Below are 24,554 nucleotides of genomic sequence, written 5' to 3'. Positions count from 1 at the left end.
TGTTTTAAGAAATTAATGATTTTGAAATGTCAGGTGGTAATAAAAATACAGGTGGCAAAGACACATTTTCTGGCAGGTTTGCTAATCCCACACCTCTACACAGCATCTACTACTTTATCTTTTTAGCTGTTTTGTTCTGCTAGCAGCTGGGTCTCAAAAGAGCCCTTTATGATGGTTACAATAAAACTAGTTTGGGAACTTCAGACATGTAGGAAATTACCTGACATGGAACTTTTACTCTCAACACATGAAGCCCCACTTGGATTTCCTGTTGTGAAATCTCTGTGTAAATGTTATACTAAAACAACGATGAAACTGGTATTTAAGAAAACAGAACAGGGAAAAGCATGAGACTTTCCGGCCTATAAAATATGCATCGATATTACAAATAGGGACAGTTGCCAAAAACAAAGCCTCTGCATTTTTTTTTTTTTGGCGGGGGTTGGGGGGGGATTTTTCTTGCCTTCAGCTACCCAGATAAAGTCTCTGCACTGTTTAAAATCAATCTTCTGACTCTACGATGTATTTATTGGGAATTCCCTTATCATGAGTTTCCTTTCCTCTGAGCTCCCTCTGAAAGAGCTATTGGTAAAGACCCACCCTCTTATCATTCCATATACTTCATGAGGTATCTCATCTATATTCTCTATGGCCTCAATGATTCCTTTTTTTCTCCAAGTCTTTGCATACTATCTACATGCTGAAAGCAGTCCAGATGACCTCTATATGCAATGGTCACCTCAATTATGCTATTTGAATGTCCCACAACAGTCAACTTAAACAACACATTTAAAACGAAATCCACCATCTTTCCCATCCAAAACCACTCTTGTGGTCTCTTAGTGAATGGTATTATCATTCATGCCATTGCCCAAATCAGAAACCTAGGCATTAGTTTTGCATCATCTTTGGTTCTTTCATCTCTTTTGACTCCACCCAAACCACCACTCCATCATCCAATCAATCACCAAGTAATGCCGGTAGAATTGTAAATCTGATGTCACTTGTTAAACAAGAAAAATTAAGGAAAAACCCATCACAGCCGAGTTTCATCTTTTTCTACTTTTTATCTCCTTTCCCTATTCTCTCCTCAGACCTCTAAATTCTACCTATAATGTACTTCTTTCAGTTTTGTGACAATAATTCCTTATTTCTCTGAAGTATTTGCACATGTTATTCCTTCAGCCTCCAAGTGTCTTCCTCCACTCCCAACTCCATTTGACTTGGTTCACTCCTACTCTCTTCCAGGCCATTTACATTCTCTGACTACCCATCTTATTTCCTTGCTAATTCTCTAAGCCCATCTTTCTCTACCTCATGCCTAAAACTCAAAGTCCCCTCATTAAAATAAATAGTTATTTCACCAACCTCTGCACTTCCAGCTACCTCCTCTTTCTTCTCTTTGCATCCGGCCTGCAAAATTTTTCTGCTTCCACTGCTTCATTAAAAGGTCAAAGATTTCCCAATTGGTAAATGCAGTGGACTCTTTTCAGTCCTGCTATCTGACTTCAATGTAGCAGGTGATATTTTTGAAACATTCTTTTTCCTTGGCTTCTTTGATAATTGTCTCCCACTGTTTTCATCTTACCTCCCTGAATAGTTCCTTCTGACTTTGAGTCCTTCTTCAGTTCACCCTTAAATGTAGGCATTCTCCCAAGACTCTGTACATGGTCTTCTAGTCCTTCAATTCATAATTCCTATTGGGCAATCATAACCAGTTCTGCAACTTCATTAATCACCTGTATGCATGATTCCCAAAACTCTCATCTGTTCATATTTTCCTCTAAGTTCCAGACTCTTACATTCTGCCTATAGAACATCTCTCTTAGATGCCCCAAAGGAAATTTTAAGTCACAGGATCTAAGAGGCATTTATTATTCTCCTCAAACTGCTCCCTCTTCTGAATAGCACCTGATCAATTAGCTAAGGCTCTTACACTTGGGAAAAATGCTGCATTCCTCCTTTTCCCCCATGCCTCACAATTATTCTGTAGCTGGATCCTGTCAAATCTCATTCCTTCACACTCTGATCATCTCTTGCCTTCGTATTGTCTTTTTGCTTCCAATCTTGCACCTTTTCTAAATCATCCTCCACAGTGCTTCCAGAATAACATAGAACACATGTCATTCCCTGTTGAAAACACACCGTAGCTGCCTAAAGGATGATGCCGGAACTTCTTAGCATAGTAAACATACAGGCCCCTCAATGGTTGCTTACCCTTTGTCCAAATACTCACTCACATCCTATATTCTTGCCTTACTAAAATACTTGACGCTTTCTAAATATACCAAACTATTTCAGACAGTTCCTTCTGTCTTCAATGCTTTTCATTTCTTTTAAGACTCTCCTATCTTCTTAGGCGGGTGCAGTGGCTCATGCCTGTAATCCCAGCACTTTGGGAGGCCGACGTGAGTTTCTTGAGCCCAGAAGCTCGAGACTAGCCTGGGCAACATGGTGAAACCCCATCTCTACAAAAAAATTTTAAAACATTAGCCAGGTATGGTACGCGCCTATAGTCCGAGCTACTTGACAGGCTGAGGTAGGAGGATCACTTGAGAAGGGGAGGTCCAGGCTTCACTGAGCCCTGATCATGCCACTGAGCTCCAGCGTGGGCAAGAGAGCAAGACCAAAGACTTTCATATCTTCTTTACAAAGCCCTTTCTCATACTCGTAGACAAAACTAACCACTTCATCCTTTGTGAAGGATCCTGATATATATGTTGTTATGGTATCTAACTCATTTGATTACATTTATCTTTCCTGATCTGGATTCAAATAGCAATGCAACTACGTAACAGCTGCGTAAAACTCGGCAAAATAACCTACTGAGCTTCTTTCAGCAATGGAAATTATCAAGATAGAGTTGTTATGAAGAAAGAATGAGTGCACTGTGTACCCGGCACACAATAGGTGCTTGAAAAAAAAAAGGTAGTATTGTTATTACAATTCTGTTATCCTTATGCCACTATGTGCAAGCTTAAAAAAGACTTCCGGCCGGACACGGTGGCTCACTCCTGTAATCCCAGCACTACGGGAGGCCGAGGCGGGCAGATCACCTGAGGTCAAAAGTTCCAGATCAGCCTGGTCAACACGGTGAAACCGCGTGTCTACTAAAAATACAAAAAAAAAGCTGGGCGTGGTGGCGGGTGCCTGTAATCCCAGCTACTCGGGAGGCTGAGGCAGGAGAGTCGATTGAAACTGGGAGGCGGAGGTTGCAGTGAGCCGAGATTGCACCACTACCCTCCAGCCCGGACGACAGTATGACACTCCGTCTCAAAAACAAAAATTAGCCGGGCGTGGTGGCGCGCGCCTGTAGTCCCAGCTACTCGGGAGGCTGACCCAGAAGAATCGCTTGAAACCGAGAGTAGGAAGCTGCAGTGGGCCGACATCGCGCCACAGCACTCCATCCAGCGTGGGCTACAAGAGGGAAACTCCGTCTCAAAAAAAAAAAAAAAAAAAGAAAGAAAGAAAAAAAAACGACCTGGAACAAACGAACTGGGAGGTGCTAGGCAAATACATGATGTATTTAAAACTTACTAAATTCTAAAGCGATAACTAGTTGTCTGAAGAGGAGAGGGAGGAACCAGGGAAGAAAGCTGGGTTTAGAGGGGTCAAGGGTTTGTAGGGAGGTCCAAAAATTGCCAGTAAGGGTTTAATTTTTTTGTACCTGTAACCTCCCATCCCGAGCAACCTTCACCGTCTTATCTACTCCTCTCTGGCAAATGCCTACCCTAAGAATCCGCCACAGCATCACTACCACGCCGAATTAACTGTTGCCTCCTAAGTTCCCGGGGACAATACTTCTGTGAATTCCAGACCAGGGCCGCTATGGATCGCGACTCCCAGCGGGCAGAGAGCTACTCCCTCGTACAACTACCTGCACATGACACCTTTGGAAAACCTTGGCTAACTAAATTTAAAAACCACATCACACAAGGCACACATCTCCTACATCATACACGTCAATCTCCACAGCCTACGTAGAAAAATCCTCAAGGGAACGCCGGCACGAATTCAACGCCAGACCCACAAGCCAGGTACACACCCACAGGCCCACGCCCGCGCGCTGCCGGCGCCCCGGGGCCTGCTGGCCAGCACACCTCCACACCCGCGGCGCGGCCTCCGGGCCACTTACAGGAAGTTCTCCATCGAGATGCGGACGATAGAGCCTTCCACGAAAGGCCCGGACGACTGCAATAGCGGCAGCTGCGGGGCCGAATTCTTCCTCTTGCTCGGGACCTCCGACGAAGGGTCTCTCGGGAGAGCTCTCTTGGAAGCCTGGGGACTTGGAGTTGACGTCTTCTTGCTCGGAGTCGCCATCCTGGCTTCCTCAGCGACCCACAACGACTTCCGTTCCCACCGTCCTGCAGCCCAGACTCCCAAGCGCCCAAGAGCCCACGCGCCCCGCTCCGGCGCGAACTGCCGCGAACTGCTACCGCGCGCTCGCTCCCGCGATCTCGCGCCGCGCCTGCGCATTCAGGTCCGGCCGCGTCAGCAGGCTCGCCCCGCCCCTCCCGCGCTCCGCCGCGCCGTGCGAGGCCCCAGACTGAGGGCGAAACAGCAGGCAGGACTGGGTGGAGACGTTCGGGGATGTGGCAACTGGAGTTTCTTCTCCGTATATTTCGGCATTCAGTTCCTTTTTTTTTTTTTAACTCAGGAAAAAATGTCAATTGCGTTTAGTATTTTGAAAGCCACTTTATTGCTTCCCGAGCCTCAGTCATGTGTGGTGGGAGGCTGCTGCGGGTGGCACCTGGGGCGTCCACGGCCGCCAAGGCGGGGGTACGTCAGGCCCTGCTTGGTCCCACCCCTTCCAGGTGCCTGTTTGAGAGCTCCCGGGCACGCCCGTCCTTGGCTCTTCGTCCTCTTGGTTTTCTTCCCTGTTGCTTCAAATCAGGTTCCTGTCTCAAAAATCCGAAAAAGAAATCCTCCCAAATGACTCTGTGCCCGACGCTCCGTTAAGGCATCGTGCTAGGCGTTCTCAAACTCGTGAAACGACTACACTGCACAGGTTAACCTCATTGCTTCTCTTCCCCTTGCCTCCTAATTCTCTGGTTAAACTTCCGCCCCCGAGGTTTCTAGAAATCCTTGAGCTAGAATGCGCTGCCTTCATTAAGAGGGTGTTCTGCTTCCGTCTGCTCACATTCATCTAGTAAGCCCTCTCGTTAAAGAGGAGGCAGCGCACCGAGGCCTGTCTAGATCTTTCATTCAACCAATAGTGAATGTCTAATCTACAAGAAACTGGAGCCGTGGCAGTTTAGGAGCCTGCCAAGGTTGCATCCCTGGGAGCTTATTTTCTTTTGTGGGAGACAGGAAAAGAACAAGTGAATCAACTGTGAAATTAAATAATTCAAACTTAAAGCTGTTAGAACTTTAAATTATTCTGAGCCTTGCGAAGAATGTGGCTATGGGGCCTGAGTCCCATGGCATACAGCTGCAATGTCTGCCTTGTTTTTTCCTATCATCAGGAAGACCAAACAGAGACAGAGGTAAGACCCCCTTCAGATCACTACCCCTCTTCATAAATTAATATAGTCATCTTCCTTGGAATGTAGCTATCTATAACTAATCTAATCGCTGTAATTTATGCACTGCTCTTGTATTGAAAATGTACTCCTGCTGAACCTTCTCTGTTTCTGCCTGTGTAAATGAAACCTTAACTTCACTTTGGAACATTGACCCTATTTGTTTGGAGTTGGTGTTTCCAGGTGGCTGTCCTCAAGCTTTGCGTTAGAATAAACTCTATACTTAATGATATTTTCTGAATTTCACTACTTAAGGCTGACACAACAAATGATTAGGATAATTTCAGACTGTGACAGGTGTTAGGAAGAAAACAAAATGAACCTGATGGGTGGGAGGTACGGAAGGCCTCTTAGAGGTGGTGTTGTTTAAGATAAACTCTGAAGGACAAGAAGAAACTGTGTGACGATCTGAGAAAAGAGCACCCCAGGCAAAAGAATTTTGCTGGAACTTACCAGTAACGACAAAAGCTCTGAGGTGGGAAGGCCAGTGTGGCTGCAGAGCAGTGAACAAGGTTGCAGAGCAGAACCTTGTCCATCGTGAAAAAGCCTGAATTTTATTTTTAAAGCAATGGGAAGCCATTGCAAAGTTTTAAGCAGGAGAGGGCCATGTTCTGACTAAAGCTTTTAATTTTAAAAATTTTTTTATTTGATTTTTTTGAGACAGAGTCTCACCCAGTCGCCCAGGCTGAAGTGCAGTAGTGCCACCTCAGCTCACTGCAACCTCTGCCTCCCTGGTTCAAGCGGTTCTTCTGCCTCAGCCTCCAGAGTAGCTGGGATTACAGGTGCACGCCACCACACCTGGCTAATTTTTGTATTTTTAGTAGAGACGAGGTTTCACCATTTTGGCCAGGCTGGTCTGTAACTCCTGACCTCAAGTGATCCGCCCACCTTGGCGTCCCGAAGTGCTGGCACTACAGGCATGAGCCACTGTGCCTGGCCTTAAAGTTTTTAAATAATCATTCTGGTTGCTGTGTGGAAAATGGATTAGAGGGGACCAAATGTGGAGTGGAAGGCCACTTAGAAAGCTATTACAGTAGATCCCTGATTCCTGACTCCTAGACCAAAGCTCCTTTCCCAGGTCTCTGCTGCTTCCTCTCACACAAGGACTCCGCTCCAGAGAAAATAGAGTAAGTAAAAAGCATGTGAACTTGTCGTAGTTACTGGAAATTTTCTTAAATGCAAATGAAAATGAGAAAGACGGGAAGGAAAAATCATTGAAAAATTTCAGACTGCAGAAGCAGCCTACCTGAAAAGTCACAGCAACAGGCAAAAAATAAAACAAACTTGGGAAAACCGCAGGTTGCACCTGGACACATAGACAGCTTTAAGCACAGGAGTGGGAGAGTCTCGACTTCATACTCATACAATGGGCCCCAGTAAAAGCTGAGACTTAATGAGTACATTCCTTTCCGTTTAGGCACACTAAGATAGGGAAGCTAGAAGCTTATGCAGGGAGGGTGAGGGGATGCCTGCAGCTGCAAGAAAATGTCTGGGAACAGACACAGAAACTTAAGCGACACAAAGCAGCACAGAGCAGCACAAACTAAAAGCCTGCTTATGTGATCAAGGAATTGGGTAAAGGCTGTTAGGAACTCTGCTCTATGCCGATAGCACACCTGGTCCCAACTAAATCTTCAGGCCCTGGGAAGATAAGACACCCCGTCCTCACTAGTCCATTTATAAAAACCCTGACGTTTTTACTACAACTTGGCAGTCCACTCAGACTCCCCTCTCTAATGCAGAGAGCTTCTTTTCTTTCTTTCACTTATTAAACTTTTGCTCCAACCCCACCTTTGTGTCCACGTTCCTTAATTTTCTTGGACGTAAAGACAAAGAACCCAGGGTACTAGTTCAGACAATGAGAAACTGCTACGTTAAGGTGCATTGGTGAGACTGCAACAAAAATAAAGAATAATTTTTAAACTGTTCAAATGGCAGTCAGTAACGAAAAAACTCAGTGCTAAGGAGGGCACAATACTGTCCTTCCCTGAGTTGCTAGCATGAATTTTTTGAAAAGTAAAGGCTCTGCTTCAAGAGCTGTAGAAAAGTCAGATTGTTTGATGAAGTTACTACATTTAGGGGAATCTACCCTGATGAACAAATAAGAATTATAGACATTAGTAATGGGAGCTGAGGGCAGGGAGCTAGTCATCATTTTTGTACAATGATCAGTCCTTTTTTTTTCTTCCCTTTTTTGGCAATCAATAGCAACATTTATTTCCTAGATCCCCCGGAGAGGGGCGAGGAGCCAAGAAACCCCGCTTTATAAGACTTGCAGCCTCTGAAGTAGCTATGTGAATAGCATGATTAAATAATTTCAGATTTTCTGTGTCTTCTTGAGTCAGTTTTAATAGGTTGTGCTTTTCAAGTAATTTGTCCTTTTCATCTAAGTTGTCAAACTTATTACATGAAGTTACGTGTTAATATCCATTAACGTTTGCAGCATCTGTAGTGATGCTTCCTCTTTCACACCTGATACTGGTAAATTGTTCATTTCTTCCTCTCATTTCTTTATTAATCTAGTAGAGGTTATGTATTATTAATCTTTTTAAAGGAACAACTTGTTGATTTTTGCTATTGTTGGCTTTTGATTTCATAATTTCTACTTATCTTTGTAATTAACTCTCTAAGTTTAATTTGTTCTTTCCCTTCCAGCTTTTTAAAATTTGTTCTTTCCCCCTCAGCTTTTTAAAAATTATTTTTTGAATATATATATTTGTACATATTAATGGGGTACAAGTGCAATTTTGTTACATGCGTATGATATGTAATGATAAAGTCAGGGTATTTATAATGTCTATGTGATGGGTCCCTTTCAAGTCTTCCAGCTATTTTGAAAAATACGATAGATAATTGTTAACTATAGTCACTCTACTGTGCTATCAAACATTAGAATGTATTCCTTCTATGTGATTAGTCTTTAGTGAACTAATTAAATTGTGTTTCTAAACTTGAAATTTTAGAATGAGTCCCTGAACTTGTGATGACTTCACAAATGTAGGCACTCTACAAGTTTTAAACAGCTACTCAGTCATGCTGTAACACCATCCTTTTAAAAAGGAAATGTTATTGGTTTTAGCTGTGATTACCATAGCAACACATGTTAAATGCAGAAAATTTGGGAAAACACACAGAAAAACAAACACATGCAAAGGAAAAACTTATAATTCCTCCACCCAGACTAATCATTGTTAAAATTTTGGTGTATGTTTTGGCATCTTTTTTTCTTGTATACTTGTACATATGGTCTGTGCCTTTTGTTTTAAAAAAGGATGATTCTGCACAAATTGTACTATATATACCATATTTACCCCTCTCCCCCACTTAATATATTATGAATAACTTCCCATGCCATTAACTATTTTTCTGTGATATAGTTTTAAGTAATCACTTAGTATTCCATTAAACAAATGTACCATTCTTGATTTAAATAGTTCTCATTTGTTGGATTCTGTATGACTAGAAGTTAGCATAACCAAAGATACTCTGGCAAACTATACTAGCTCAGTGCTTTTTAACACTTTGAAAATTTCATACACCTGTCAGAGTATACACATTATCTTGCCACATCTCGATTATTTAATTCCACTTTTGCAAACCATCTTGAAAGAGGTGATTTTAAAAAGGCAGAGAGAGATTTTTGGAAATAGGTTATCAACCTGAATTTGATGCTAATTAACGAGTGAGCCACAACAGAGCCAATGCTACTTATCAGGGCTTAAAGTCAGACATCAGCTAATAGACATGGCAAAGCAATTGTATTTAACTTTCTACTGACCAAGGAGTAAGTAACCAGGCCCATTTTGAGTGACAGCCTTCCAATTCTGCAGGAACTTTAAAAACTGACACAGATAAAAAGTTGACAGAAATGGGCAGGGTCAAGGATTATACATGTATTTCACCTCACTATCACAATACACTGTTTTAATACATTTGGGTTGGGCTGCTCTAAGAAAATACCATAGACTGTGTAGCTTATAAAAATAGAAATTTATTTCTAGCAGTTCTAGAGCTTGAGATGTCGGAGATCAAGGAACCAGCAGATCTGGTGTCTGGTGAGGGCTTACATCCTCATAGACAGTGCCTTCTCACTGTGACCTCCCATGGTGGAGAGGAAGAACTCTCGTCTCTGTAGCCTCTTGTAAGGGCACTGAATCTATTTATGTGGGCTCTGCCCTCATGAGCTAATCACTTCCCAAAGCCCCCACCTCCTAATACCATCATAATGGGGGTTAAGTTTCAACATACAAATTTTGAAGGGATGCAAACATTTAGACCATAACAACTATCTTCTATGTTCTCTTTTTTGGCTTCACTCCAAGCTTTTGATAATAGTGCCACAAGAAATTGCAACAAGGTGCATGGAATAGAACCCTGTGAGACCGTCTCTAACTGAGGGCATATTACTTTTGCTTTTGGCAAATTTATAAAGTAAATAAGTGAACCTTCATGGCCTGAAAGGGAGGGAAGAAGGCAGATGCTAAAACTCAAGTCCTTGGTACCCAAGACCAAGTCCCATTCCATCCCCCCAAACGCTGAGCAAAACCACACACTTTATAATCAATCTTGTTAAAGAATTGGTGGAACAGATCTAGGCAGGGATTAGGGGTCTGAGGAAAACCAGTGCCCCTCCCACGGAGGAACTAAAACCCCATACAGCAGCCTTCTGCTGGAGATAATGAATACCTTCTAAAGTTTTTCATTTTTAAACATTTGTTTCAAACATCATACAAAAGTTTAAAATGATCAAAATGTCTGCTGCTTCTTACTGTAGTAGTATTAACATTGGAACTGCATAGTAGTAGCTGTAGAATTGGTAGTAATAGCTAATACAACAGCATTTAGCACACACCAGCTATAGTTCTAAGCACCTTTAATTATTTCATTTCTATATGCTGGATCAGTGTCTCGACAGACTGGCCTCTTTCTAAAATTTCTATTTATTGGGTGCAAAAACTGACGGAAAGATTCAAAAAAAAAGTCAGAATTAATGTAACATTTCAAGTGTTCTTTGTGATGTGTTACAATAGAGAGCCTAAAGATGAATGGGCCTTCATCTCTTTCAAGGATGTAAAATGAGAAAACAGTATTAAATTGTTCCAGAAGAACTGACCTTCAGTTTCAGAAAGATCATGAATGAGTTGCTAAAGCACTGTAATCTCCTTTCCTGGAAGTCTGTGCTTATTGAACTCGCAGTCCTTCTTGCCCAGGGAAGGCCAGGAACATAAGCAGAGCCCTGGGAGGACTTCGGGAGTGGGCGAGTGTTTCTTCTCCTACCCCGTTACTTCCCAAAGGAAAGAAAATTGGTAGTTGTCAGAACTGTGGTAAAACTTCAGAAACCAGCTACCTAAATTATAAAACGAGTCTTTTGGTATCAGTCTGCTAGAGTGGCACTTTCATCCTAGCATTGTTCTAACAAGCTGGGATGCTGCCGAGCTCCCCCAGAAATGGGCTGGTTTTAAGTTCTCATTTCCACTGCTTTCATTAGTAGATATAGTTTTTTTTTTAGAATTAAAATTATTTTTGTATTTTTGTTATTATTTTAGGAAATTTGAATATCCAAAAAGCACAGAGCAGAAACCAGTCACCATTCATCCACATTCCTACAATCAAAAAAAATTAACACATGGCAATTTGACATATCTTCTAGTTTTTTTTCTTTCCTATTATCTACTTTTTAAAAAATTACATGTGGGGCTGGGCACAGTGGCTCATGCTTGTAATCCCAGCACTTTGGGAGGCAGGCGGATCACTTGAGGCCAGGAGTTCAAGACCAGCCTGGCCAACATGGCGAAACCCTGTCTCTACTAAAATTACAAAAAGATTAGCTGGGTGTGGTGGTGTGTGCCTGTGGTCCCAGCTACTCAGGAGGCCGAGGCATGAGAATTGCTTGAACCCCGGAGGTGGAGGTTGCAGTGAGCCAAGACGGTGCCGCTGCACTCCATCCTGGGCAACAGAGCGAGACTCTGCTTCAAAATAAAAAATAAATTACTTGTGAAACATATGATTACATTCCCTTTTTAAAAGCGAGAATAATACAAATAAAATTAATGTGCATTTGACGTTTATTTCTCTCAGTCTTGTTGCTTTATCCTTTATCCTCCAGAGTTAACTACTCCTATGTGCTTGTGCAGTGTATAATGCCCTTTCAGGCCATTTTTGTATTTTACATGCATTTTTTTCTATAGAGAATATGTAATAATATTTTGAGTGCAAATGTATTACATAAATACAATATATTAAATACATACATAAATGTATTAATATAAAAATAAGCTAAGAATAGTTATGCAATTTGATTTTATATTAAAAAGTATATATTTTGAAATGTGTCCATGTTGATACATATAAATCTAGTTCCCTTTTATTGCTGTAGAGTTTTTATATGAGTATATGACACTTTATCCATTACTCTACTGATTTGACATATAGATTGCTTCCAGTTTTTCATTTTTACAGTGTTTCAGGGATATGTCTTTATGTACATGTGCAAGCATTTCTCTAGGATAGATACCAAAAGTTTAGAATTGCTAGACTGTATACCATACTTATTACTCTCCTTCAGTTTCTTGGTATTGTGGATATTATTGCTTGTGGCAAATTTCTTGGTAACTGATAATTTGAGAATTATATCAGTACAGGCTTGACTCAGTGGCCCATGCCTGTAATCTTAGCACTTTGGGAATTCAAGGAGGGTGAATCGCTTGAGCCCAGGATTTGGAGTCCAGCCTGGGCAACATGGCAAAACCTCGTCTCTGCTAAAAATGCAAAAACTGTGGCTGGGCACGGTGGCTCACACCTGTAATCCCAGCTCTTAGGGAGGCAGAGGCAGGAGGATAGCCTAAGCCCAGGAGTTTGAGACCTGCCTGGGCAATACAACAAGACCCATTCTCCACAAAAAGGAAAAAACCAAAAACTGAGGGGGGAGGATCACCTGAGCCTGGGGAGGTTGAGGCTGCAGTGGGCCGTGATGGCACCACTACGCTCCAGCCTGGGTGACACAGCAATACCTGGTTTCAAACAAAAAAAAAATTAGAACAAAATCTCTCTCATTTCCTCTCTCTACCATTGTCTTTAGTTCATCTCTCTCTCTCCCCATCTCTCTCGCTTCCTCTCTCTACCATTGTATTTAGTTGGTCTCTCTCTCTCTCTGCGTGTATGTGTGTGCCTCTGTCTCTCTTTCCCTCCCATGCACCTGCACATACACCTACAGACACACATATCTCCTTCACACAGTGTCATCTCTTTCCTCCACCATATTTTCATTCTATGGGGACTGAAGCTTATATAATTTTTGAAGTATCCTCTGAAAAAATACAAAATTACAAGTACAAATTCTGATTATTCAGAATGGGAGAAAAGCTCACAGTCTCAGCACTGTTGACATTTGGGGTTAGCTAGAGTTCTTTGTTGGGGGAGGTGAGGCACTGTCCTGTGCATTGGAGGATGTTCAACAGCATCCCTGACCTCTACTCACTAGATGTCAGTAGCACCTCCCTTATTTTGACAACCCAAAATGTTCCAGATATTTCCAAATGTCCCTTAAGGGGCAAAATTGCCCTCAGTTGAGAACCATTGCTCTAATTCTACCCATTCTTTTGGCGTATAGAAAAAGAACACTCTCCAGTTCCTCTTATGAGTCTAACTTTGTCTAAAATCAGATAAGGAAATTAAAATACATGAAAATGTTCTGTTAATCTTACTTTATGAACATATGTGAAAATATCCAGCAATGTCCAAAAAAAGTAAATATAACATGACTTGAGTTCACTGAAGGAATTCAAGGTTGATTAAATACAAGTAAGTCAATTAATGTAATTCTTCATATGAAAAGATTAAAGGAGAAAGATTAAAGGAGAAAAAGCATTCAATAATTTTCTTTTTTTTAAAGCAAGTCTATTATATACATAATATGTATATTCAGAATGAGAGAAGGAGTTGGAGTCCAGCCTGGGCAACATGGCAAAAATATATATATAATGTATATTATATAATATATAATAACACGCATTATACATACTATAAATATATATTATTTCAATAGTCTTTGAGATACAAGTAGCTTTTTGTTACATGCAAGTATTGTACAGTGGTGACATCTGAGATTTTAGTGCACTCATCACCTGAGTAGTGTACATTGTATCCAATATGCAGTTTGTCAGCAGGCTGTAGTGCAGTGGCAAGACCTCAGCTCACTGTAGCCTCAACCTCCTGGGTTTAAGCAATCCTCCACCTCAGCCCCCCAAGTAGCTGGGACTACAGGCTTGCGCCACCACACCCAGCTAATTTTTTTGTGTTTTTTGTAGAGACGGGGTTTTGCCATGTTGCCCAGGCTGGTCTCCAGTTCCTAAGTTCAAGCAATCTGCCTGCCTCAGCCTCCCAAAATGCTAGGATTACAGGCATGAGCCACTGTGCCCAGCCTACAGGCAGCTTTTTATCCCTCACCCCCTCCCACTCTCCTCTTTCTGAATCTCCAAAGTTCATTTTACCACTTTACATGCTTTTGCATACCCATAGCTTAGTTCCCACTTATAAGTGAGAACGCTTTGTATTTGATTTTCCATTCCTGAGTTACTTCACTTAGAATAATGGCCTCCAGCTTCATCCAAGTTGCTGCAAAAGACATTATTTTGTTCTTTTGCTGAATAGTATTCCATGGTGTATATATACCACATTTTATTTTTCCACTCATTGATTGATGGACACTTAGGTTGGTTTCATATCTTTGCAATTGTGAACATTCAATCATTTTCAACACACATTCATGGTTAATATTTCTCGGAAACTATGCATAGAAGAAAACTTCCTTTAACCAATAAAAGGCAACTTCAAAAACATTCAGTAAATTCATATTCAGTGATGAATTTTTTAGAAATATTCTCTTTAGTTTAAGAACATTAAGGATGATACTATCACTACTTCTGTTGAGCACTGCATTGAATATCTTAGCCTGCCAAATAAATGAAGAACATAGGATAGAAGAGTTGAAAGGAAAACCCAGGCCTGGCGCGGTGGCTCACACCTGTAACCTTACACTTTGGGAGGCCAAGGTGGGCGGATCACCTGAGGTTAGGAGTTTGAGACCAGCCTGGCCAACATGGCAGACCCCCGTCTCTACTAAAAATACATTAATTAGCCGGGTGCAGTGACATGCGCCTGTAATCTCAGCTACTTGGGAGGCTGAGTCAGGAGAACTGCTTGAACCTGGGAGGTGGAGGTTGCAGTAAGCCAAGATCTCGCCACTGCACTCCAGCCTGGACGACAGAGCGAGACTCTGTCTCAAAAAAAGAAAAAAAAGGAAAACTCAAAACTTGTCTTGCTAAGACGTTTGACCTAATAGCAAAAGAAAATTGTGGTAAGCAGAATAATGCTCCCCGCAAAGTTGTCCACATCCTAATCCTCTAAACTTAAGAATTTTCAGATTGATCTGCATCATTTAAAACAAACAGAAGCGTAGTATATGGAATATTAGATAATTCCTATGAATCTGTAAAAAAAAAACACGCACACACACACAAAACAAAAAACAAAAAAACTCAACATAGTAGGCAAATAGACAAAATAAGCATTTTTACCCAAGGTGAAATGTGAATGGTCATGGAATATATGGAAATATACTCAATTTCATTAATATTTAGATAAATGCAAATTAAAACCTCCATGAAATACATTTTCATAATTATGAGATAGGCAAAAATTACAAAGTTGGACAATAGCAAGTTTTGGCACTTAAGTATATTGGTAAGGGTAGCGTGGATTAGTACAGCCAGTGGGAAACAGTTTTTTATCATTTGGTAAGGTGTACATATCCTACAAATCAGCAATGTATATACTAGATACATAACCTAAAGAAATTCTTTCACATGGGTACCTGGGTACCTATAAAAGAGTATTTTAGCACAATGATTCACAGTAGGAAAAATCTAGAAACAACTCAAATATTTATCAACAGTAGAAAGGATTCATAAACTGTGGTATAATCATTTGATAAAATGCCATATCATAGTGAAAATTAATTAACTACAGCTAGAAATTTAACATAACTGAATCTCAAAAACATAATCTTAAGCAAAAAAGATGAGTTATAGATGAATACATATACAATGATTTTATCTGAACATTTTTTAAAAGCCAAAACTAAACAATGTAATGTTAGGGTGCATATATAAGAATTAGGACTACATAAGAAGAAGTTTAAAAAAAAAGATTAACATGAATTTTAAGAACGTGCTTACCTCTCTGGCAGAGGAAAGGATATGTGATTGGGGAGTAGTACACAGCTTCTAAATTGTTGGTAATGTTCTGTTTCTCATGCTGTATCAATGTTACATGAGTGCTCATTTGATTACTATTCCTTAAAATATATATACATTTTACCTACACACTTTTACAGTTACGTTTCACGTAAAAGGTAAAACATTTTCAATGGGGAAAAAAAGAGAAAATCTTTAATGTATCTGTGTAATTTACCATATTAATGGATCAAAGGGAAGAAATAATTATCTCAATATATGCAAATAAACATCTGATAAAATTGAATGTCTATTTGTAATAAACTCTTAGAAAACTAGGAATGAGACTGAAGTTTCTTAACTTGATAACTGCTATATATCAAAAACCTAGAGCATGCATTATAATTAATGAAGTTACTTTGCATTCATTCTAATTAAGATCAAAAGAAAGGTATCACAATCCTCAGTACTGAAGATCCTAGATAATGCTCTAACATGAGAAAAATCATTAAGAGATTTAAAGATTCTTTGCTGGTTTTTCCCTGCTCACACTTATATATCTCTTGTTCGTCCCTCAACCTGCTCTATGCCCTGGGAGCCTGATTTCTCTGGCCAGTCACATCTAGGCTTGCTTGCCCCTCTGACTGGCCGGTGGGAGACTAGCAGGAGACTTAGAGGGTGGTTGCATTTTGGTAGTGGCTGAGTTCCACCTCCTATGGCCACAGTCCCCATTACACAACACTTTTTCCATGGCTACAACTCTTCCTGGGCTTGGTAACAACTTCCTTGACTCTTCAGGGCTACCTTCTAACTGCCACATAAAATGCAAATAAAAAACAAGACATGAGAATAGCCTGGTATTCTCAACTCATGTCAGAAACTGAGAACGCTCATGGAATGTTTGAAGCCCCAATAATAGGCTTTTAGGGTAGGGGTCTCCTTTGCATACTATCTAATGCCTGAGATGCTTGCACAAATTATTAATTCTTTCCCTTTTAGATTTTTTTAATTTAATTAATGTTCTTTATATTTTCCTTCCTTTTTATTTTCTTTAGATTTTGTGTTCTTTTTCTAATGTTTTGAGTTGGATGCTTGTCTGAATAATTTTCTTTTTTCTGTTTTAAGTTAATTTTTTTTATTATACTTTAAGTCCTGGGTACATGTGCACAACGTGCAGGTTTGATACATAGGTATACATGTGCCATATTGGTTTGCTGCACCCATCAACTCATCATTTACATTAGGTATTTCTCCTAATGCTATCCCTCCCCAGCCCCCCACCCCCTGGCAGGCCCCGGTATGTGATGTTCCCCGCCCTGTGTCCAAGTGATGTCATTGTTCAGTTCCCACCTATGAGTGAGAACATATGGTGTTTGGTTTTCTGTTCTTGTGTACTTGCTGAGAATGATGGTTTCCAGCGTCATCCATGTCCCTGCAAAGGACATGAACTCATCCTTTTTTATGGCTGCATAGTATTCTATGGTGTATATGTGCCACATTTTCTTTATCCAGTCTGTCATTGAAAGACATTTGGGTTGGTTCCAAGTCTTTGCTATTGTGAACAGTGCCACAATAAACACATGTATGCATGTGTCTTTATAGTAGCATGATTTATAATCCTTTAGGTATATACCTAATAATAGGATTGCTGGGTCAAATGGTAATTCTAGTTCTAGCTCCTTGAGGAATCACCACACTGCCTTCCACAATGGTTGAACTAATTTACACTCCCACCAACAGTGCAAAAGCGTTCCTATTTCTCCACATCCTCTCCAGCATCTGTTGTTTCCTGACTTTTTAATGATTGCCATTCTAACTGGCTTGAGATGGTATCTCATTGTGGTTTTGATTTGCATTTCTCTGATGACCAGTGATGATGAGCATTTTTTCATGTGGCTGCTGGCTGCACAGATGTCTTCTTTTGAGAAGTGTGTGTTTATATCCTTTGCCCACTTTTTGATGGGGTTGTTTTTTTCTTCTAAATTCGTTTAAGTTCTTTGTAGATTCTAGATATTAGCCCTTTGTCAGATGGGTAGATTGCAAAAATTTTCTCCCGTTCTGCAGGTTGCCTGTTCACTCTGATGGTAGTTTCTTTTGCTGTGCAGAAGCTCTTTAGTTTAATTAGAACCCATTTGTCAGTTTTGGCTTTTGTTGCCATTGCTTTTGGTGTTTTAGACATGGAATCCTTGCCCATGCCTATGTCCTGAATGGTACTGCCTAGATTTTCTTGTAGGGTTTTTATGGTTTTAGGTCTAACATGTAAGTCTTTAATCCCTCTTGAATTAATTTTTGTACAAGGTGTAAGGAAGGGATCCAGTTTCAGCTTTCTACATATGGCTAGCCAGTTTTCCCAACACCATTTATTGAATAGGGAATCCTTTCCCCATTTCTTGTTTTTGTCAGGTTTGTCAAAGTTCGGATGGTTGTAGATGTGTGCTGTTATTTCTGAGGCCTCTGTTCTGTTCCATTGGTCTATATCTCTGTTTTGGTACCAGTACCATGCTGTTTTGGTTACTGTAGCTTGTAGTATAGTTTGAGGTCAGGTAGCGTGATGCCTCCAGCTTCGTTCTTTTGGCTTAGGATTGTCTTGGCAATGCGGGCTCTTTTTTTGGTTCCATATGAACTTTAAAGTAGTTTTTTCCAATTCTGTGAAGAAAGTCATTGGTAGCTTGATGGGGTTGGCATTGAATCTATATATTACTTTGGGCAGTATGGCCATTTTCACAATATTGATTCTTCCTATCCATGAGCATGGAATATTCTTCCATTTGTTTGTGTCCTCTTTTATTTCGTTGAGCAGTGGTTTGTAGTTCTCCTGGAAGAGGTCCTTCACATCCCTTGTAAGTTGGGTATTTTATTCTCTTTGAAGCAATTGTGAATGGGAGTTCACTCATGATTTGGCTCTCTGTCTGTTAATGGTGTATAGGAATGCTTGTGAAATGGTGTATAGGAATGCTTGTGGTTTTTGGACATTGATTTTGTATCCTGAGACTTTGCTGAAGTTGCTTATCAGCTTAAGGAGATTTTGGGCTGAGACAATGGGGTTTTCTAAATATATGATCATGTTATCTGCAAACAGGGACAATTTGACTCCCTCATTTCCTAATTGAATACCCTTTATTTCTTTCTCTTGCCTGATTACCCTGGCCTGAACTTCCAACACTATGTTGAATAGGAATGGTGAGAGAAGGCATCCTTGTCTTGTGCTGGATTTCAAAGGGAATGCTTCCAATTTTTGTCCATTCAGTATGATACTGGCTGTGGGTTTGTAGTAAATAGCTCTTATTATTTTGAGGTATGTCACATGAATACCTAGTTCATTGAGAGTTTTTAGCATAAAGGGGTGTTGAATTTTATTGAAGGCCTTTTCTACATCTGTTGAGATAATCATGTGGTTTTTGTTGTTGTTTCTGTTTATGTGATGGATTACATTTATTGATTTGCATATGTTGACCCAGCCTTGCATCCCAGTGATGAAGCCGACTTGATCGTGGTGAATAAGCTTTTTGACATGCTGCTGGATTCGGTTAGCCAGTATTTTATTGAGGATTTTTCCATTGATGTTCATCAGGGATATTGGCCTAAAATTCTCTTTTTTTGTTGTGTCTCTGCCAGGCTTTGGTATCAAGATGATGTTGGCCTCATAAAATGAGTTAGGGAGGATTCCCTCTTTTTCTATTGATTGGAATAGTTTCAGAAGGAATGGTACCAGCTCCTCTTTGTACCTCTGGTAGAATTTGGCTGTGAATCCGTTTGGTCCTAGACTTTTTTTGATTGGTAGGCTATTAATTATTGCCTCAATTTCAGAGTCTGTTATTGATCTATTCAGAGATTCCACTTCTTCCTCGTTTAGTCTTGGGAGGGTGTATATGTCCAGGAATTTACCCATTTCTTCTTGAGTTTTTAGTTTATTTGCATAGAGGTGTTTATAGTATTCTCTGATGGTAGTTTGTATTTCTGTGGGATCGGTGGTGATATCCCCTTTATCATTTTTTATTGCGTCTATTTGATTTTTCTGTCTTTTCTTCTTTATTAGTCTTGCTAGAGGTCTATCAATCTTGTTGATCGTTTCAAAAAACCTGCTCCTGGATTCATTGATTTTTTGAAGGGTTTTTTGTGTCTCTATCTTCTTCAGTTCTGCTCTGATCTTAGTTGTTTCTTGCTTTCTGCTAGATTTTGAATTTGTTTGCTCCTGCCTGTCTAGTTGTTTTAATTGTGATGTTAGGGTGTCAATTTTAGATCTTTCCTTCTTTCTCTTGTGGGCATTTGTGCTATAAATTTCCCTCTACACACTGCTTTAAGTGTGTCCCAGAGATTATGGTACGTTGTGTCTTTGTTCTCCTTGGTTTTAAGGAACATCTTTATTTCTGCCTTCATTTCATTATTTACACAGTAGTCATTTTGGAGCAAGTTGTTCAGTTTCCGTGTAGTTATGCAGTTTTGAGTGAGTTTCTTAACCCTAAGTTCTAATTTCATTGCACTGTGGTCCGAGAGACAGTTTGTTGTGATTTCTGTTGTTTTACATTTGCTGAGGAGTGCTTTACTTGCAATTATGTGCTCAGTTTTAGAATAAGTGCAATGTGGTGCTGAGAAGAATGTATATTCTGTTGATTTGGGGTGGAGAGTTCTGTAGGTATCTACTAGGTCTGTTTGTTGCAGAGCTGAGTTCAAGTCCTGGATATCCTTTTTTAACCTTCTGTCTCATTGATCTGTCTAATACTGACAATGGGGTATTAAATTCTCCCATTATTATTGTGTGCGAGTCTAAGTCTCTTTGTAGGTCTCTAAGGACTTGCTTTATGAATCTGGTTGTTCCTGTATTGGGTGCATATATGTTTAGGATAGTTAGCTCTTCTTGTTGAATTGATCCCTTTACCATTATGTAATGACCTCTTTGTTTCTTTTGATCTTTGTTGGTTTAAAGTCTGTTTTATCAGAGACTAGGATTGCAACCCCTGGTTTTCTTTGCTTTCGATTTGCTTGGTAAATTTTCCCCCCTCCCTTTATTTTGAGCCTATGAGCGTCTTTGCATGTGAGATGGGTCTCCTGAATACAGCACACTGATGTCTTGACTCTTTATCCAATTTGCCAGTCTGTATCTTTTAATTGGGGCATTCAGCCTATTTACATTTAAGGTTAATATTGTTACGTGTGAATTTGATCCTGTCATTATGATGTTTACTGGTTATTTTGCCCGTTAATTGATGCAGTTTCTTCCTAGCCTTGATGGTCTTTACAATTTGGCATGGTTTTTCAGTGGCTTGTACCAGTTTCTTTCCATGTACCAGCTTCCTTCAGGAGCTCTTGTAGGGCAGGCCTGGTGGTGACAAAATCTCTCAGCATTTGCTTGTCTGTAAAGGATTTTATTTCTCTTTCACTTACGAAGCTTAGTTTGGCTGGATATGAAATTCTGGGTTGAAAATTCTTTAAGAATGTTGAATACTGGCCCCCACTCTCTTCTGGCTTGTTGGGTTTCTGCCGAGAGATCCGCAGTTTGTTTGATGGGCTTCCCTTTTTGGGTAACTTGACCTTTCCCTCTGGCTGCCCTTAACACTTTTTCCTTCATTTCAACCTTGGAGAATCTGACAATTATGTGTCTTGGAGTTGCTCTTCTCGAGGAGTATCTTTGTGGTGTTCTCTGTATTTCCTGAATTTGAATGTTGGCCTGTCTTGCTAGGTTGGGGAAGTTCTCCTGGATAATATCCCAAAGAGTGTTTTCCAACTTGGTTCCTTTCTCCCCACCACTTTCGGGTACACCAATCAAATGTAGATTTGGTCTTTTCACAGAGTCCCATATTTCTTGGTGGCTTTGTTCGTTTCTTTTACTCTTTTTTCTCTAACCTTGTCTTCTTACTTTATTTCATTAATTTGATCTTCAATCACTGATACCCTTTCTTCCACTTGATTGAATCAGCTCTTGAAGCTTCTGCATGTGTCATGAAGTTCCCGTGCCATGGTTTTCATCTCCATCGGATCATTTAAGATCTTCTCTACACTGTTTATTCTAGTTAGCCATTCGTCTAATCTTTTTTCAAGGTTTTTAACTTCTTTGCGATGGGTTCGAACATCCTCCTTTAGCTCCAAGAAGTTTGTTATTACTGACCTTCTGAAGCCTACTTTTGTCAGCTCGTCAAAGTCATTCTCTGTCCAGCTTTGTTCCATTGCTGGTAAGGAGCTGTGATCCTTTGGAGGAAAAGAGGCGCTCTGATTTTTAGAATTTTCAGCTTTTCTGCTCTGGTTTCTCCCCGTCTTTATGATTTTATCTACCTTTGGTCTTTTATGTTGGTGACCTACAGATGGGATTTTGGTGTAGATGACCTTTTTGTTGATGTTGATGCTATTCCTTTCTGTTTGTTAGTTTTCTTCTAACAGTCAGGTCCCTCAGCTGCAGATCTGTTGGAGTTTGCTGGAGGTCCATTCCTGACTCTGTTTGCCTGGGTGTCACCAGTGGAGGCTGCAGAACAGCAAATATTGCAGAACAGCAAATACTGCTATCTGATCCTTCCTTTGGAAGCTTTGTCTCAGGGGGCAACCGCCTATATGAGGTGTCTGTTGGACCCTACTGGGAGGTGTTTCCCAGTTAGGCTACACGGGGGTCAGGGACCCATTTGAGGAAGCTGTCTGTCTGTTCTCAGAGCTCAAACACTGTGCTGGGAAAACCACTGTTCTCTTCAGAGCTGTCAGACAGGGACGTTTAAGTTGCAGAAGTTGTCTGCTGCCTTTTATTCAGCTATGCCCCGCCCACAAAGGTGGAGTCTAGAGCAGTAGGCCTTGTTGAGCTGCGGTGGGTTCCTCCCAGTTCGAACTTCCCAGCCACTTTGTATACCTACTCAAGCCTCAGCAATGGCAGATGCCCCTCCCCCAGCCAGGCTGCCCCCTTCGCAGTTCAATCTCAGACTGCTGCGCTAGCAGTGAGCAAGGCTCTGTGGGTGTGGGACCTGCTAAGCCAGGCACAGGAGAGAATCTCCTTGTCTGCCGGTTGCTAAGACCTTGGGAAAAGCACAGTATTTGGGTAGGAGTGTCCCGTTTTCCCAGGTGGTCTGTCACGGCTTCCCTTGGCTAGGAAAGGGAAATCCCCCGACCCCTTGCGATTCCTGAGTGAGGCAATGCCTTGCCCTGCTTCAGCTTGCCCTCCTTGGGCTGCACCCACTGTCCAACCAGTCCCCATGAGATGAACCAGGTACCTCAGTTGGAAATGCAGAAATCACCCGTCTTCTGCATCGATCATACTGGGAGCTGCAGACTAGAGCTGTTCCTGTTTGGCCATCTTGGAACGCCCTCCTCTTAAGTTAATTTTTTAAGGTAATAAAATTCTCTCTGTATTAATTTAGCCACACCCCACAAATTTTGATACATAGTACTTTACCATGATATATATGTATATATACACATATTGTCATACATTTATATGCATATGTATAAAATACATGATTTCTTTCTTCTTTTTTTTTTTATTATACTTTAAGTTCTGTAGTGCATGTGGAGAACGTGCAGGTTTGTTACATAGGTATACACATGCCATGGTCATTTGCTGTACTCATCAACCCGTCATCTACATTAGGTATTTCTCCTAATGGTGTCCCTTCCCTAGGCCCCCACCCCCAAACAGGCCCCGGTGTGTGATGTTCCCCTCCCTGTGTCCATGTGTTCTCATTGATCAACTCTCACTATGAGTGAGAACATGCAGCATTTGGTTTTCTGTTCTTGTGTTAGTTTGCTGAGAATGATGGTTTCCAGCGTCATCCATGTCCCTCCAAAGAACATGAACTCTTTTTATGGCTGCATAGTATTCCATGGTGTATATGTGCCACATTTTCTTTATCCAGTCTATTATTGATGGGCATTTGGGTTGGTTCCAAGTATTTGCTCTTGTGAACAGTGCCACAATAAACATATGTGTGCATGTGTCTTTATAGTAGAATGATTTATAATCCTTTGGATGTATACTCAGTAATAGGATTGCTGGGTCAAATAATATTTCTAGTTCTAGATCCTTGAGGAATCGCCACACTGTCTTCCACAATGGTTGAACTAATTTACACTCCCACCAACAGTGTAAAAGCATTTCTATTTCTCCACATCCTCTCCAGCATCTGTTGCTTCCTGACTTTTTAATGATCGCCATTCGGACTGGTGTGAGATGGTATCTTCTCGTGGTTTTGATTTGCATTTCTCTAATGACCACTGATGATGAGCTTTTTTTTCATATGTTTGTTGGCTGCATAAATGTCTTTTTTGGGAAGTGTCCGTTCATATCTTTTGCCCACTTTTTGATGGAGTTTTTTTTTCTTGTAAATTTGTTTAAGTTCTTTGTAGATTCTGGATATTAGCCGTTTGTCAGATGGATAGATTGCAAAAATTTTCTCCCATTCTGTAGGTTGCCTGTTCACTCTGATGACAGTCTCTTTTGCTGTGCAGAAGTTCTTTAATTAGATCCCATTTGTCAATTTTGGCTTTTGCTGCATTGCTTTTGGTGTTTTAGTCATGAAATCTTTGCCCGTGCCTATGTCCTGAATGTTACTGCCTAGGTTTTCTTCTAGGGTTTTTGTGGTTGTAGGTCTTACATTTAACTCTTTAATCCATCTTGAGTTAATTTTTGTATAAGGTGTAAGGAAGGGATCCAGTTTCAGCTTTCTACATAATGGCTAGCCAGTTTTCCCAACATCATTTATTAAATAGGGAATCCTTTCCCCATTGCTTGTTTTTGTGAGGTTTGTCAAAGACCAGATGGTAGTAGATATGTGGCATTATTTCTGAGGACTCTTTTCTGTTCCATTGGTCTGTATCTCTGTTTTGGTAC

At 40.7% G+C, this 24,554-nt stretch overlaps 2 protein-coding genes across 11 annotated transcripts in view; one reads left to right on the top strand and one right to left on the bottom strand.

Annotated features, from left to right (window-relative positions):
- The window catches only part of SMC5 (structural maintenance of chromosomes 5), a 95,725-nt gene extending 91,195 nt beyond the window's left edge, over positions 1-4,530 (bottom strand). For all 7 annotated transcript variants that reach the window (XM_054501702.2, XM_054501704.2, XM_054501703.2 and 4 more), the window contains exon 1: positions 4,136-4,530. In XM_054501702.2, coding sequence (XP_054357677.1) covers positions 4,136-4,476 — 341 coding nt within the window. In that variant the 5' untranslated portion in view covers positions 4,477-4,530. The remainder of the gene's footprint in view (positions 1-4,135) is intronic.
- A 19-nt stretch (positions 4,531-4,549) lies between these two features.
- LOC134737900 (uncharacterized) overlaps positions 4,550-24,554 on the top strand; it is a 50,289-nt gene continuing 30,284 nt past the window's right edge. For 3 of the 4 annotated variants that reach the window (XM_063649598.1, XM_063649597.1, XM_063649596.1), the window contains exon 1: positions 4,557-5,486. In XM_063649598.1, the coding sequence (XP_063505668.1) occupies positions 5,397-5,486 (90 nt within the window). In that variant the 5' untranslated portion in view covers positions 4,557-5,396. Of the gene's footprint in view, positions 5,487-24,554 lie in introns of all 4 variants that reach the window. The other variant, XR_010123314.1, reaches the window with a different exon arrangement.

Source organism: Pongo pygmaeus, chromosome 13 (assembly GCF_028885625.2).
Source record: "Pongo pygmaeus isolate AG05252 chromosome 13, NHGRI_mPonPyg2-v2.0_pri, whole genome shotgun sequence".
Classification (NCBI taxonomy): Eukaryota; Metazoa; Chordata; class Mammalia; order Primates; family Hominidae; genus Pongo; species Pongo pygmaeus.
This window is presented reverse-complemented; position numbering and strand designations above follow the sequence as displayed.